Source organism: Aulonocara sp. 'chitande type north' Nkhata Bay, linkage group LG11, assembly GCF_057382095.1.
Source record: "Aulonocara sp. 'chitande type north' Nkhata Bay isolate Kocher_YH1m ecotype deep benthic linkage group LG11, A_spYH_male_GT1.1, whole genome shotgun sequence".
NCBI lineage: Eukaryota > Metazoa > Chordata > Actinopteri > Cichliformes > Cichlidae > Aulonocara > Aulonocara sp. 'chitande type north' Nkhata Bay.
In genome coordinates, this window is record NC_141354.1 from 38992055 (window position 1) to 39006204 (window position 14150).

Consider the following 14150-nt stretch of genomic DNA (forward strand, 5'->3'; position numbering starts at 1 on the left):
ACCTCCTGAGATGACCTCTAGGCTTTGGTCCTCCATTCAATTCCAGTGCCTTTATTTATAAAACACCAAATCCCACCAACAGTTACCAGGGCCGGTGTCCTGCAGGTTTGAGATCTGACCCTGGGTCAACACACCTGCATGACACGATTAGTTCATTACCAGACCTCTGAAGAACTTCAAGACATGCTGAGGAGGTCGTTTAGCCGTTTAAACCAGCTGACACATCTAAAACCTGCAGGACGCCGGCCCTCGAGTTTCCCACAAAGTAAGGAAACCAGAGGGCTGCAGCTCCTCGGGGGAGGACGGATCAGTAAGTCTAGTGCAGAGTCCACAACCCATGCTGTGTTTTTGTCACTTCCTGTAGATGCAGCACTTATTGAAAACCCTAAAATCACCTGTTTTGTAAGGTTTCGATCACTGAACAAAGTATGTGTGTGCGACCTCGGCTGCCTGTGGGATCAAACATCCAAAGCACTGACTGAACTCAGTTTTCTCTGGAAATCCAAGTAATGAAGTCCAATAAAAACAGCTCCCTGTGAGAGCCAGTTTGATGTGAGCACTGACATTTTGTGGGTTCAGCACTTACACACACTGTGTGTGTGTGCGTGTGTGTGTGTGTGTGTGTGTGTGTGTGAGTGTGAGTGTGTGTGAGTGTGAGAGAGAGGGGTGGCAGGAAACTGTTGTTAAAGACGCAGCGATCAGGCGGCTCGTCTCCAGCTGGTCAGCCTCACGTGTCTGAACGCTCTCGTCTGACACACTAATGTGGAAGCTCCACGCTGAGAGCAAAGAGAGCTCAAACACAACAAACCTAAGCAGACACTTGATTTTTGAAGAAAGGCTAAGTAGCTATTTTGATCAAAATTGCAAATCAGTTTGTAAAAAGGGTCACCAGCACCTTTATTGCCTTAGGAAACTTGTTCATTTCCACATTGACCAAAAAATTTTAACTTTGTTTTATCGTTCTTTTATTGAGTCTGTTTTATCCTTTTGTTTGGTGGCATGGTTTGGTCAGACCTCTGTCACAGAGAAAAACTCTCTAAATCAGATAGTGAGATGGTCCAGTCGTCTGATAGCTGAGCCACAGTCTTGTTTAGCCTCCCTGTACTCTAAGCAGGTACAGAGGATGGCTTTATCAATCCTTAAAAATGGTTCCCATCCTCTAAGGGGTGAATTTCAGCTTCTTCCCTCAGGACGGAGGTTTCTATTTCCGAGATGCAGGACAAAGCGTTATAAAAATAGCTTTGTCCCCGTTGCTGTCACTGAATTAAATAAGAACTGTTTTTGATTCGAAATATTAAAATTACTATATATGTGCCACAGTGAGGTTTATATCTTTACTAGGTATGTGTGTTTTTAAAGGGATGTCAAATGCTGTCATTTTTCTGTAAAGCAAATTTACCTTGCCTTTGGGTATAAATAAAGTTACCTTACCTTACTAAAGCTATCCAGAGCTCAGCAGCCTCGGTACGAGCAAAGGATCAAAACTGTTAGGGAGGGTGGCCGTCAAAGGAGGCGTCAGGTCAAGGCGAGCTGCGTGCAGAGAAGCTGCATCGCCCACGTTTAGCAAAGCGGCATCATTATGAAATGTGGCCCCAGCTCTGCACAGCAGGGCCTCCTCTCCATCTCTTATATCACGTTATTCGGCTGGTTGCTAATTAAAAGCTAATCGAGCACAAATAAATTCAGCCGTGATCCCAGAAACTGAAATTAAAGGGAGAAAATAAACCTGGTTTTACCACTTTAATAACCCACAAACAAACTTTTTCTTCTTGTAAATAAAACAAGTTTTATTACAGACGTTTTTATTTTACAAACAGCAAAGTTCAGTGTGAGAAACACTCGCCTCCTGCTTTCTTATCAGCTCACACACAAATTAAACTCGGGGACTCTGAAACTTAAAGCTGATTTAACTCTGCGGGACCTCCGTGTGAGGTCATCTTCTCAGACGTGTGCAGTTTCCGGCTCTTCTTAGATTCAAACGGACACAAACTCCCCGTTCGTGGTCGCAGCCGTGATGAGAGCTGCGTCTCCAGCTACGACTTTTCAGGAGGACAAAGTTTCCGAGCTCCAAGCAGCTGCTTCAGAAATCTGAATCAACTCTGTCCTTTGGCCGCCTCTCTCGACCGACCGCTCTGACGGACGGATCCTTTCCCTCTGCCGCCACCGCCCCCTCCTCGCTTTCTCCTGTGTCCAGGTCTCTGCCCGCTGAACCCTCCGCCCTCCTCCCTGTTGGCCGCCTGCGTCCACAGGGCGTCGTAGCGGCCCGGCGCCTGGTACCCCGGCTGGTTGGAGTCCAGCGGCTCTCTGGAGAGGAGGATCCAGATGACAGGCAGGTTCCTGCTGACCGTGAGGCTGTCGAGGCCAGCGGCGGGCTCCAGCGGCTCCCACACCTCCTCCACGGTGCCGTACAGGAGCTTGGTGAGCTGGTGCAGCCCTTTCACACGCCGCTTCACGATCTCCGCGCACGTGATGGCTTTGGAGACGCCCTTCCCGCTCGCGGTGAAGACGACCTGTCTGCAGAGCGGCCGGCCCGGGGCCTCCTGCGGTGCTTCTACGCCGCCTTCCTCGGGTTGAGGTCGTACTTCCTCGTCAGCCGCTCGGGTTTTGGCCTCCATGCGGCTCAGAGCGTAGCGCAGCAGGTTGCGGATCTTGCTGCCATCTTTGACGTGGATCTCCGGCGTGTCAGCGGCGAGGCCGGGGAACGGACAGACGCACGGCTGCTCCACGGTGCGAGCTTTGCTGTAATTCTCCATCTGCAGAAACACAGACGACAGACAGGCGTTACACCGACCGCGGTGCTGCAGTCACTGTGATGGAGGCCGGCCCCGAAGCCAAGCGTGGGCCCGAGTGCAGAGCGATCTCTGTGCTCGCCGCCTAAACTTAAAGCACTTTAGCTGAGGATGGTTTGTGTCACACATCCAAACCTTTATTTTAGGAGCGATTGCAGTCCAGCACATCCTCCCAGAGAAGTCACATTACCCTCCTTCCTGCTTCAAATCAACTGTGTTTATACAGCAACCATTAAAGAAATAACTGCCCTCTGTAAGTGACAGCTCTGAACAGTGACAAAGGTCTGACAGAGCTGCTGCTGCTGTGAGCCGAGCAGACACTTTCTACCTTCCTGTCCGTGTTTCAGAACCTACTCAACACCAAGCAGCTGCTCCACCCAAGTGTCCTGCTCCTGCATCATGAGGTGGAGGCTTCCTCAGCTGCAGGGTCACTGCTGCTCAGACTGAATCATAGAGCTGGTGCTAAGTGAGGACGCGCGGCAAACATTAACTTGGCGAATGGTTTCACTGATAGGTTAGTCGGCAGATTAGTACTTTTAAAGCGCAAAATAGAAAAATATAACAACGATGTGACATCATTAGAAACAACCTGAGAAAGAGCTGCAGGGGTGAGAAACACGCCTGTGGGGTCTGCACGGAGCTCAGTCAGGGGACAGCACGGACGCGGACTCAGTGCAGCCACATTTTCACCCGGTCCAGTAAAACCAGCAGGGCTCCAGTGTAGATAAGGGAGAGTTTATTGAGCAAACGACAGGAGAAGTTCAGCCATGAACCAGTTTGTTTCTGTGAGAGCGAAGCTTCAAACCTGTCAGAGGTTTTAACGGAGACTGGCGCGATAACTTCAAGCTGCTTTTGCGCCCTGAGGCTGGAGCCGAGGACACTAAACTTCCCTCGGTGTGGCCGCTCAACTTTCCCGACACGCACCGCGGCTGCTCCGCTAGCTTAGCACTGCGGCGCTAGCTACAATGCTCCGAGCTAACCGGGGAAGCTAACGGAGACAAACCGCCTTCATTCACAGTCAACGTTACACGCTTATAGCTTACCGTAGTCTTCTCTCACACTACCGCATGTTTACTTCAGCTGCACCGCTTAACTCTACCGTAACACGATACGAACTGTCGTAAACTGCTGTGACGCCCTGTAGTTCAACTGTTCACCTGGACGTTTTCACTGGGACAAACGTTTCGTCATCACCAGGTGACTTGTTCAGTCTCAGCTGACTGCAGGTTTCCAACCTCATAAACAGGACATCTGCATAATGACTGTGAGCTCAGTTCCTTGATCAATAATATGCAAATTATTATGACAATTGATCATCAACCACTGATCAAAGACCATTTAGCAAATATCCTGTTAAAAAACGCAACAAATTAAAAAACCGCAACAATATGATATGTTTAATATGCTGCTGAGAATATAGCCCAGAAGAAGCGTATAGTATAGCTTTTATTTTGGAAAGAGACATTTCTCTGTAATAAACTCTCTTTTCCAAAGACGAGGGATTCCTCCATCAGATAGATTTATTATTTTTTAAATTAGTTTGTTGTTTCAGCAACATTACATATAAAAACTGTACTTTTGAGTTAAAATATATATTTATAATTTTAATCAATGACAAATTAAAAAGGCATGAACATTTTTTGTATCGAAAAAATATCGAACCGTGAATTTTGTGTATCGTTGCAGCCCTAGTAATTATATCTATAATTATAAATGTGCTATACACGAGAGCCCTGCGACACCCATATGGAAAAGATATACATAAATCTTATAAAGTTTGTATCTGTCTTGTGTGAAACTTGTATGAAAAGCATATAAGTGTGAAAACAGATATAAGATCCCTTGAAAAATTATATAATGAAACTTGTATGTTTCTGATACTTACTAAAACAATGTATGAAAGTAATGCGAAAGTGGCCACTTTCATGAGTAAATCATGTAAGCCTTATATGATTTACTCATGAAAGTGGCCACTTTCATGAGTAATCACATATAAGTTTTTACTATTTCTTTTCCGTATGGACAGGCTGCCGCCTCTCACCCTGTTCACACAGAATTTCTGCAGAATTTCCTCAGAAAACAAATGTTCTGCTCCCAACATGAATTCTTCCAGCTCTCTCTGTGTCACACACACACACACACACACACACACACACACACACACACACACACACACACACACACACACACACACATGTTTAAATCTATAGTTTCCTTTTGCTCATTAAATCTCTGTTAGTTGCTTCGGAGCTAACGTCCAAAGCAACTAAGCTTCAACTGCTTTTTACACAATTCGTTTCTAGACTGTTTGTTTGCTCTGCAGTGTTACACATTAACATAGACGAGGGTTCGGGAACATTACAGTTAGCAGCCCTTCCTCCATGAGCTCCATCAGAACCATGAGGGAAAATATGACTGAGTGGGACTGCAGAAGCTTTGTGAAGCCTTGGAGCAGATTTGTTTTGGACAGCAGCCTCGCTGTGATGGTCCCAGTGTGGAATTCATCTGGATTCATTCTGCTTGTGTTCAGGCAGAATTTCTGCAGAATTTCCTCTGAAAACAAATATTCTCCTTCCAACATGAACACATGCCATCCAACCCTCTTTCTCTCACACACAGTGTTTTCCAGTGTGAGCAGGATCAGAGCAGACATGTGTTTTTAGTCTTCAGCATTCAGCCAAATAGCTGGTTAGAGTGCAAAGTTTGGGTGCAGGATTTTCAGGACTGCCTTAACCTGCAGTCTGTCTAATGGCCAGCAGGTGAAGACAGGTGATGTTAGGGCTGTTCGATATAACCATATATATCGATGACGATATAAAAACATCGTTTCATTTTACGCTATCGTTTGTTTTGTGGTGTCGCAAAATAAACTGTTTACAGCAACATTTTTTCATGTTCTGATGTCACTGCAGTGGCTATATTCATTTCTTAAAGTTCTCTCTTTCTCTTATATTTAATATAACCACACTACGGACGGACAAGCGCCTGTTTTAATGCGTTGTCGTTTGCAACAACGACGGTAACAGCATCGCGTGTCCGCTTGTTTATGTTCCACATAAACCTTTCACAATAAAGCTCAAGATCCTGTGGAAACCTTTCAAAATAAACTGAATCACGTGAAAGAGCAGAGACGGATGAGAAGCAAAAAAGAGCCGCCAGGTGCCAACAAATAGACCTTAGACTCAAACATTAGAACAGGCTTTTCCCCGCAGCACGCCGTGTACAAACCGGATTCCAAAAAAGCTGGGACACTAAACAAATTGTGAATAAAACTGAATGCAATGATGTGGAGATGGCAAATGTCAATATTTTATTCAGAATAGAACGTAGATGACAGATCAAAAGTTCAATCCGAGAAACATTTGAAAGGAAAAATATGTTGATTCAAAATTTCACAGTGTCAACAAATCCCAAAAAAGCATTATAGATTTTTTGATAAATAACAACTTGACAGATATTTGGAGAGTAAGAAATCCAGGAATTAAGAGCTTTTCCTGGTTTAAACCAAATGGAGCTTGTAAGTCTAGAATAGACTATTGGCTAGGAAGTGACATCATTCTTAGCCACACTGTAAAAGTTGTGATGTCAAATGCACCTCTATCTGATCATTGCTTTATTGAACTGTGCTTAGAATCCGAAATTAGACAATCAAATAAAAGAACTTATTGGAAGTTCAATGCCAAACTTTTACAAAATGAAGACTACTGCAACATAGTCAAAAAAATTATAAAAGATATTATGGCTGATCATCTAATTGTAGGATATATCAGTAAATGGGAATTCATTAAATTCAAAATTAGAGAATTTAGTATTCAATTCAGTAAAAACACAAGTCAAAAGCAAAGAGAATATGAATGTAAATTATTCCAAGAAATTACTTATTGCTGTAGTAAAGATGATCTAAATACCCAAGAAAGGAGTAAACTTATGGAGTTGCAAACTAAATTAGATCAGCTCTACCTAAATAAAGCAGAAGGAGCTTTTGTGCGTTCACGGGCCAAGTGGATTGAGGAGGGGGAAAGAAATTCTTCATATTTTTTTAATTTAGAAAAGAGCAGACAGAAAAGAAATTTTATATCTTCTCTGTTAATTGATGGCATTGAATGTGACGACCCTAAAATTTTGGAGAATGAAACTTATACATTCTATTCCAATTTATACTCCTCACAGTTCTCCCAAGCAGATTGTGATGTCTTTTTTGATCAAATAGATAATCTGATCCCTAAAATTGATGAATCGTTTAAGGGATTATGTGAATCTGACTTCAGAATTGAAGAGTTAGATGCATCTGTTAAGAAAATGGCACTTAATAAATCCCCTGGTCCAGATGGGCTTACAGTTAATTTCTTCCAGTTTTTTTGGGAAGACTTACGGGAAATTTTATTCAAAGCTATACTGGCCAGTATTGAAAAGGGAGAATTGATGTCTAGCATGAAACAAGGATTAATTACATTAATTCCTAAACCAAACAAATATAAATGACAATTGGATAACTTAAGGCCCATAACTTTATTAAATACAGATTATAAAATTTTCTCTAGCTCAGTTGCAACAAGGCTCAAACAAGGGGTTTCAAGTATAATTAGTGAGACACAATCAGGGTTTTTGAAAGACAGGAACATTCATAATAATATCAGATTGGTTTTAGACTTACTGGACTACAATGATCTGATTAGTGATGACAGTTTTATTCTTTTCTTGGACTTTTATAAAGCTTTCGATTCAGTAGAACATCCTTTTATTTTAGAAACACTAACTCTAATCTAACACTAATTATTAACCAAAATGGATAGTTTATCTAGATTTATATATCCAGCTTACTCTTTATCAATATCGAATAAAGTTATTAAAACAATTAATAGCTTGAATTTTAATTTTATTTGGAGGAATAAGTGCCATTATATATCTAAAGATGATTTGGTTAAACCATACATTGAAGGCGGTGGAAACGCAATTGATTTTGACATAATGAATGGTGTTTTGAAACTTAAATGGTTAAAATCCTTCCTAAATAATCCACACTCCATTTGGTTTTTTATACCAAGTAAGGTCTTTAACACACTGGGGGGTATCGACTTTCTCCTAAAGTGTGACTTTGAAATGACTAAACTACCTTCTAAACTCTCTGAATTCCATAAACAGGTCCTTCTTTATTGGAAAATGTTGTTTAAACATAATTTCACTCCACATAATAGCCCAATTTGGAACAATAGATATATACTGATGAACAGAAAATCTATTTTTATTCAAGATTGGTTATCAAAAGGTGTTTGGGCAATTGCCCATTTTGTAGATGAGGAAGGACATGTTCTAGGACATCAAGATTTTTGCCAGAAATTTAATATCCAATGTTCTAAAAGTAAATTTAATCGGGTTATAAAATCCATTCCATTGTCACTTAAAAACATAGTTGTAAATGATATAATATATTCTGACATCTCCCCCAAGTTAAGGCAATTATATATAGATGGTATTCGATTTTGTGATGTTAAATGCAACAATAAGTTTCTTAGATCTTCATTAAGGAGTCTTTATTCTCCAAATTTACTTAGACGTAATTACATATTAAAAGATTTCCAAAGGGAAGAAATTGAAAAAATAAGAACTGACACCTTCCCTATCCCTCCTAAAGGAAAGAAGTCCAATTTAAAATCTTGAATAAAATTTACCCGACAAATAGACTCCTTGGTGATAGATTCAAATTAGAAACGGGTAATTGTGTATTTTGTGAAACAGAAGAGGAGGATTTGGACCATCTATTCTTTTTGTGCAATTTTATACAAATATTTTGGTTGGATTTTCATACCTGGCTTTATTCCAGTGGGAGTCAAATTACCCCATTTACCTTAAATATGATAATGTTTGGAGTGTTTTTGAAAGAAAAGAAAGCTAATTATGGTGTTAATGTGTTATTAATCTTGTGCAAGCATTTTATACATAAATGTCGCTTTTTTAAGACTAAACCAACACTAGCTTAAACGACTTAAACCTGTTGGTTAAATCTTTGACTTTAGTTAAAAAGAAAAAGGCTGCTTTTTTTATTTCCTTTATGGAAGACTTTGATTTAGTGAGTTAATAATTTGTTGAATTATGTGACCCCATCTTTATATTTTATTTTCACTATGTATGAAAGTTGCTAATATGTAAGAAAGGTCTATTCTCTGAATCTGTAATATATGGTGCATTTTGTTTGTATGTTTATATTACTAATAAAAAAATAAAAAATAAAAAAAAATCCCAAAAAAGTTGGGACAAGTAGCAATAAGAGGCTGGAAAAAATAAATTTGAGCATAACGAAGAGCTGGAAGACCAATTAACACTAATTAGTAGGGATGGGTATTGTTTAGGTTTTATCCGATACCGGTGCCAAACCAGTACTTTTGAAACGGTGCCGGTGCTTAAACGGTGCTCAAACCGTGTCGCTAGCGGCCACGTAGCATATCGTTATATAGCAGCTAGCCCAACTTCAGTAACCCTACAAACGTCACTGCTGTTTATTTTTCTGTCTTCATTTATGTTTGAAGTGATAGCAGAGCTGTACGTTTGATTTTTCATAAATCTCTCAGTCAGAGCATGCTATATCATGCTTAGGTGGAAGCTAGCGAGCTAACTTCCTGCTAACTGTGTTAAACTTCATAAATCCTGTTTTCATGGATGCTTGGATGTTAAACTTAATTGTTACACCTGATAAAGCAGCAACGCTGATCATTTTATTGAAGATGAAAGAATTTAGACAGTTTTTAACTCTCAGTGATGCTGCAGTGTTCGTTTGACTTTGAGACCTGCAGCAGAGTTTGGGCCCAGGCACAGCTAATGATGTCAGACTTAAAGACTGGATAGGGCAGAGTAAGAAGCTCAGAGAAGCCAGCAGTTAGAAACTCTTCGGCACGACTCTGAGATTTTAAGCTAAAGGTTTTAAGCTAAAAGCGCACAGATGCTTCAGTGTGACCAGAAAATCCTTTTGATTCACAAGTCAAACATGTAAATCCACCTCTAATGAGGAAGATGACGGGAGGAGCCGGAGGAGGTGCCACCTTTCCTCCTCCACCCCCCCGCCATCGCCCCTCTCCTCCTCTAAAAGCAGCCCTGAGCTGCAGCTCTGGATCAGCTGTGTTTGGTTGCAGAGGTGCTGATGCTGCTGCAGCAGAGCTGTAAGTGGGTTCACGTCTTTTTCTCTTTAATCTTGCAGTCAAAGAAAATATGCAGATTTTTCTGAGTCAATTTGGGAAGTTTGGAATTTCCTGTTGTGTCAGAGAGGAAATGATTGCATGCGCAGTTTACCGTCTGTCTCCTCCTGAAATATCACCTGATGATGTCTGATCACAGGTCAGTTTTGTGTGATTCCAGCTGTGATGTTGTGAAAGCAGCTGCTTGTCTGCTGAGACTTTTAGTGGAGCTCAAACTACAGACTGAGCTGCAGCAGCTCACGGTGTGTCAGAGCAGACGGGATTCATTGAGAATGTGCTGCCTGATGAATGTTGCTTGGATGGACTGACACTGCTGACTCAGATCACTGGAGCAGCAGCTATTTATAGTTTGTAGATTCAGATGACTATTGAGCATGTTTTCAGATCTGCCCACTTCAGTGTAGAGCAGGGGTGTCAAAGTCCAGTCCTCGAGGGCCGCTGTCCTGCAACTTTTCCATGTGTCGCTGCTGCAACACGCCTGAATACAATCAGTAGATCATCAGCAAGACTCTTTAGAACGTGACTGCATGCTGAGTAGGGCTGGGTATCGTCACTGATTTCTAGAATCGATTCGATTCCGATTCACAAGGTCATATAATTCAGATCAGTACATTTACATATTTTTGTATCTATAAAAAGGAAGCTGACACTTTCGAGACTTTATCAAAGGTGTGAGCATCACAGCGAGGCCTTTGTGTCAAAGTAGCTGAAGATAAAACAGAAAAACATGAAGATTTTCCTGTTCTGGGATTTTATAAAAATATTCTGCAGTAGATCAAAAACGAAAGAAAACCATTAATCAACACATGAACATTACCTCTGAAGTTACAGCGGTTTTATTAGAGACACAGCGTTTTGCATTTTGCATAATTTAAAAAAGTTTACATTTGTTCAGAACTGAACCGCAGAAATTAGGTTTTCTTTTTGGAAGTAAGTAAAAGGAAAAAACAGCGGCCGACAGCCTGTAAGCAACGGTAGACTGGTGCGTAACAAGCAAGCGAATAATGCAGAAAACAGATTTTTAGACGGGAAACTGTTGTTGAAGTACAGAGAGCGAGAGAGCTGTGCATGAAGTGTGATTTTATCCTGGTGGAGGCAAAACAGTAAAAGTCAGAGTGAATTCGGTCAATATTGTTTGGAGAGAGATAAACTAACAGCTTCGGAATCAGCGCAAAAAGGGCGTGAACACAAAGCGTGGACCCGCCGACAGATCGGAATCAGCGAGCTGTCGGCTTTCAGCCCCGAGCGTGTGCGTGCCGTCAGGTGAGAAAGGCGACATCTCACTGATCCTGATCCGTCGGCGGGTCGCGCTGTGTGTTTACGTCTTTGTGTTCCTGCTCTCATTTACTGTTTTAGCTGTTTGGTGGTTCTTGAAATTTTGTGAGGTTCAACCTGAGATTCTGGCGTTTTGGGCAAAATAAATTTATATTAAAAAAATCGATTCAGAATTTTAATGAATCGATTTTACGTTATCCAAGCCAGAATCGATTTTTAATCAATAAATCGATTATCAAAACCCAGCCCTAATGCTGAGGTGCAATTCAGCCATTTGATTCATGTTACAGCAGCTCATGAGTGAATGAACACAGTGCAGTAAAAGTACATTTTTCCAAACATTTAATCAAATTAACCTGAGTAGGGTTGCAACGTCAGCATGCAGTCAGGTTCTACAGAGTCTTGCTACTGATTTTATTCAGGCGCGTCGCAGCAAGCACATGTGGCCCTGAGGACTGAACTTTGACCCCTGGCGTAGAGAATTAAGACGTGCTGTTTTACCTCAGCGGGCTTTTGTGGTGACTGCGTGTGATGGTGTTTGTTGATGAGCTACAGAGATGCAGCCTGTGTGTTCTTATGTTCATCAGCTCATGTGTAAAAACTCATTCTGCCTACGAAGGAGTACCAGGGCCATATTTAAAAAAGAATATTTAAATAATCTCCAAAGGCTGATTCTGTTCATCTGGACGCAGCGTTTTGTGGGAGAAACGTTTCGTCATCATCCAGGTGACGTCTTCAGTCTCAGCTGACTGCAGGTCTCAATCTTATAAACATACATTTGCATAATGACTGAAACAGCCCACTGAGGAACAATGGGCTGGGAGGCAGTTCCTTCATCATGATTATGTAAATGTGCATAATTTCCACTGAAAATGCTCCGTCCAGATGAACAGAATCAACTTTTGGAGAGTTACTTACCTGGATGACTAAGCATGCATCGAGAAATGTTTAAATAATGTTATTACTTTCTTATACTTTTGCTTTTTATTTGCTTTAGCATTTAATCAAAGTTTATATTTCATGAAAAAGGTTGAAACTGGATTTTAGATCTCTAATCTCACTCCTTTTCTCCAGAATCTGTTGTTAATAGTAATTTTAAGAATAAAGTCAAAATATTATATTTACTTTTCTTTCTCGACATTTTGCTACAGTACGTTTGCGCGAGCTTGCATTTGCAGAATGAATGAGGTTTGACTTCTCGTCTTTTTATTTATTATTTATTTTTGAAATTCTTCAGTATTTCATAGAATTGATTAACGATTCTGATTTGAGTGTTTTAGAATGATTAAAAATCAAAGAAATATTTCTAACTGGCAGAATATAAAAATGTTGGTTCTTGTGTTGTCTGTGTTATAACTAACTCATCTTTGCATTTCAGATTATTCTCTGACTCGAGCGAACCTTTTTTATTTGCCCTAAACACCAAAAAAAACTTTAACCAGTGCTCGGTAACGCCTGACATAGGAGGTCAGGTGGACAGGCCTCAGCATGGTAAAGGTTAAAGTTCATAACAGTAGAATTAGAAAACTAGAGAAGATTTCTCAGGGTGGCATGGAAACCAAAGCCATTTCTTTTACACCTACTGTTACGTCCTGTAATGTGCATTGTACATATATGGTTACAATACATCAAAGCAGTAAGTATAGAGCTTTGGAACTGACGTATCGGCACAATGTATTGTGGGAGCGTGGCACCATATTTCTGGCGTGAGCTGGAAGGAAGGTTGTTAGAAACATGCTTAAAAGCAGCTCAAAAGAAAAAGGACGGTACAGGGACAGATTGTGTCCAGATGCAAAGAGACGGTATTTGCCAAAAATATCGAGCACTGGAAATGTGGACCCGTATGAAGTACAGCCGTGGAGTAGAAACCCTGAAGACCAACCGCTAGTCACCCAGCCTGATATATTTTCTTATCTTGTCTGTGGAGTCAGCGCGTACAAGGTGAACCAGTTTCACAATTATAAACCTCTGGAGGGACACATCCACGTTTGTTGAATAAAGAAACACATTTTTCAAATTACATAATATCACCCACCACTAACACTACTCGGTTTAATGTATCTTTTGAAAAATTGCCGGTATTTACAGCACAAGACTTTTAAGAGTATTTAACAAGAGCAAGTTTCATTTGTGCCTGGTTTTACTACCAGACTGTTCAGCAGACACAGCAAACCTTCACCATCTTACCCAGGAGGGTCCCCTCTTCACCCTCACATGGAAGAAGTAATCTGATTGGCATGGTGGTACGTTTGAAGCAGGGATTTCAGAGTGCCCCATGTGTAGCGCTGGAAACCAGTCACGATGTGTTTCATCCATTTCATTGGCAAGTTTTTCTGCAATAATGCCAAATAGCAACTCTATAAATAGAACATAGTTCTGCAAAATCACTCATTAGGATGTTTGTTCTAATTTGTTATGACCCCAGATCCCATCGCAAATAAAACTACCCTCATGATGCTTCCAGGTGGGGAAACAATGAAAAGATAAACTATTTTCAAGCTTATTCTCCTGCCGGTTGTGCGTCTGACGTTACGACCACACAGCAAGTACGTGTTAACCGTGTGCTTTCTCTCCTCTTTCGCTAGCGCTTTGTTTGGCCCAGAAATATGGCGCCTCAACCAAAAATCCTGGTCACACCCCCTCCCGTGACATCACGCTCCAAAGCCTATACATCGGTCATGTGATTTGGAGGCGCCGGCATTAACAGCAATAACCTTCATTCCATTTCCAGACTGGAACAATAAACCTCGTGTGTGAAATCTGGAAATGCCCACGGTGTTGATTCAAATGCGCTCTGGGACAACCACAAGCATCGGCTGTTACTCACATAAAGATGTAAAGTTGGTCCCGAGCTACAGGAGGAACCATTTCATTGGTGGAGGGGTGGGGGGGAGGGGCT

At 41.3% G+C, this 14150-nt stretch overlaps 2 protein-coding genes across 3 annotated transcripts in view; one reads left to right on the top strand and one right to left on the bottom strand.

Annotated features, from left to right (window-relative positions):
* Nucleotides 1-1767: 1767 nt before the first annotated feature.
* On the bottom strand, nt 1768-3973 carry rpp25l (ribonuclease P/MRP 25 subunit-like). 2 transcript variants are annotated; one of them, XM_086312627.1, is made up of 2 exons: nt 3833-3973; nt 1768-2753 (listed from the first exon to the last, which is right to left on the bottom strand). In XM_086312627.1, exon 2 carries the CDS (start codon nt 2751-2753, stop codon nt 2094-2096), a length of 660 nt encoding a protein of 219 aa, XP_086168753.1. In that variant the 5' UTR covers nt 3833-3973; the 3' UTR covers nt 1768-2093. The 2 variants fall into 2 exon arrangements, with proteins under 2 accessions (XP_086168753.1, XP_086168754.1); XM_086312628.1 differs by lacking the exon at nt 3833-3973 and adding an exon at nt 3379-3826.
* The window catches only part of LOC147319839 (collagen alpha-6(VI) chain-like), a 55962-nt gene continuing 45516 nt past the window's right edge, over nt 3705-14150 (top strand). The window contains exon 1 of the mRNA XM_086312625.1: nt 3705-4053. The gene's annotated coding sequence lies outside the window, so the exon portion shown is untranslated. The remainder of the gene's footprint in view (nt 4054-14150) is intronic.

What these genes read in the sequence shown, in the direction of transcription:
- rpp25l (XM_086312627.1), bottom strand. Translation starts at nt 2,753, where the DNA reads ATGGAGAATTACAGCAAAGCTCGCACCGTGGAGCAGCCGTGCGTCTGT.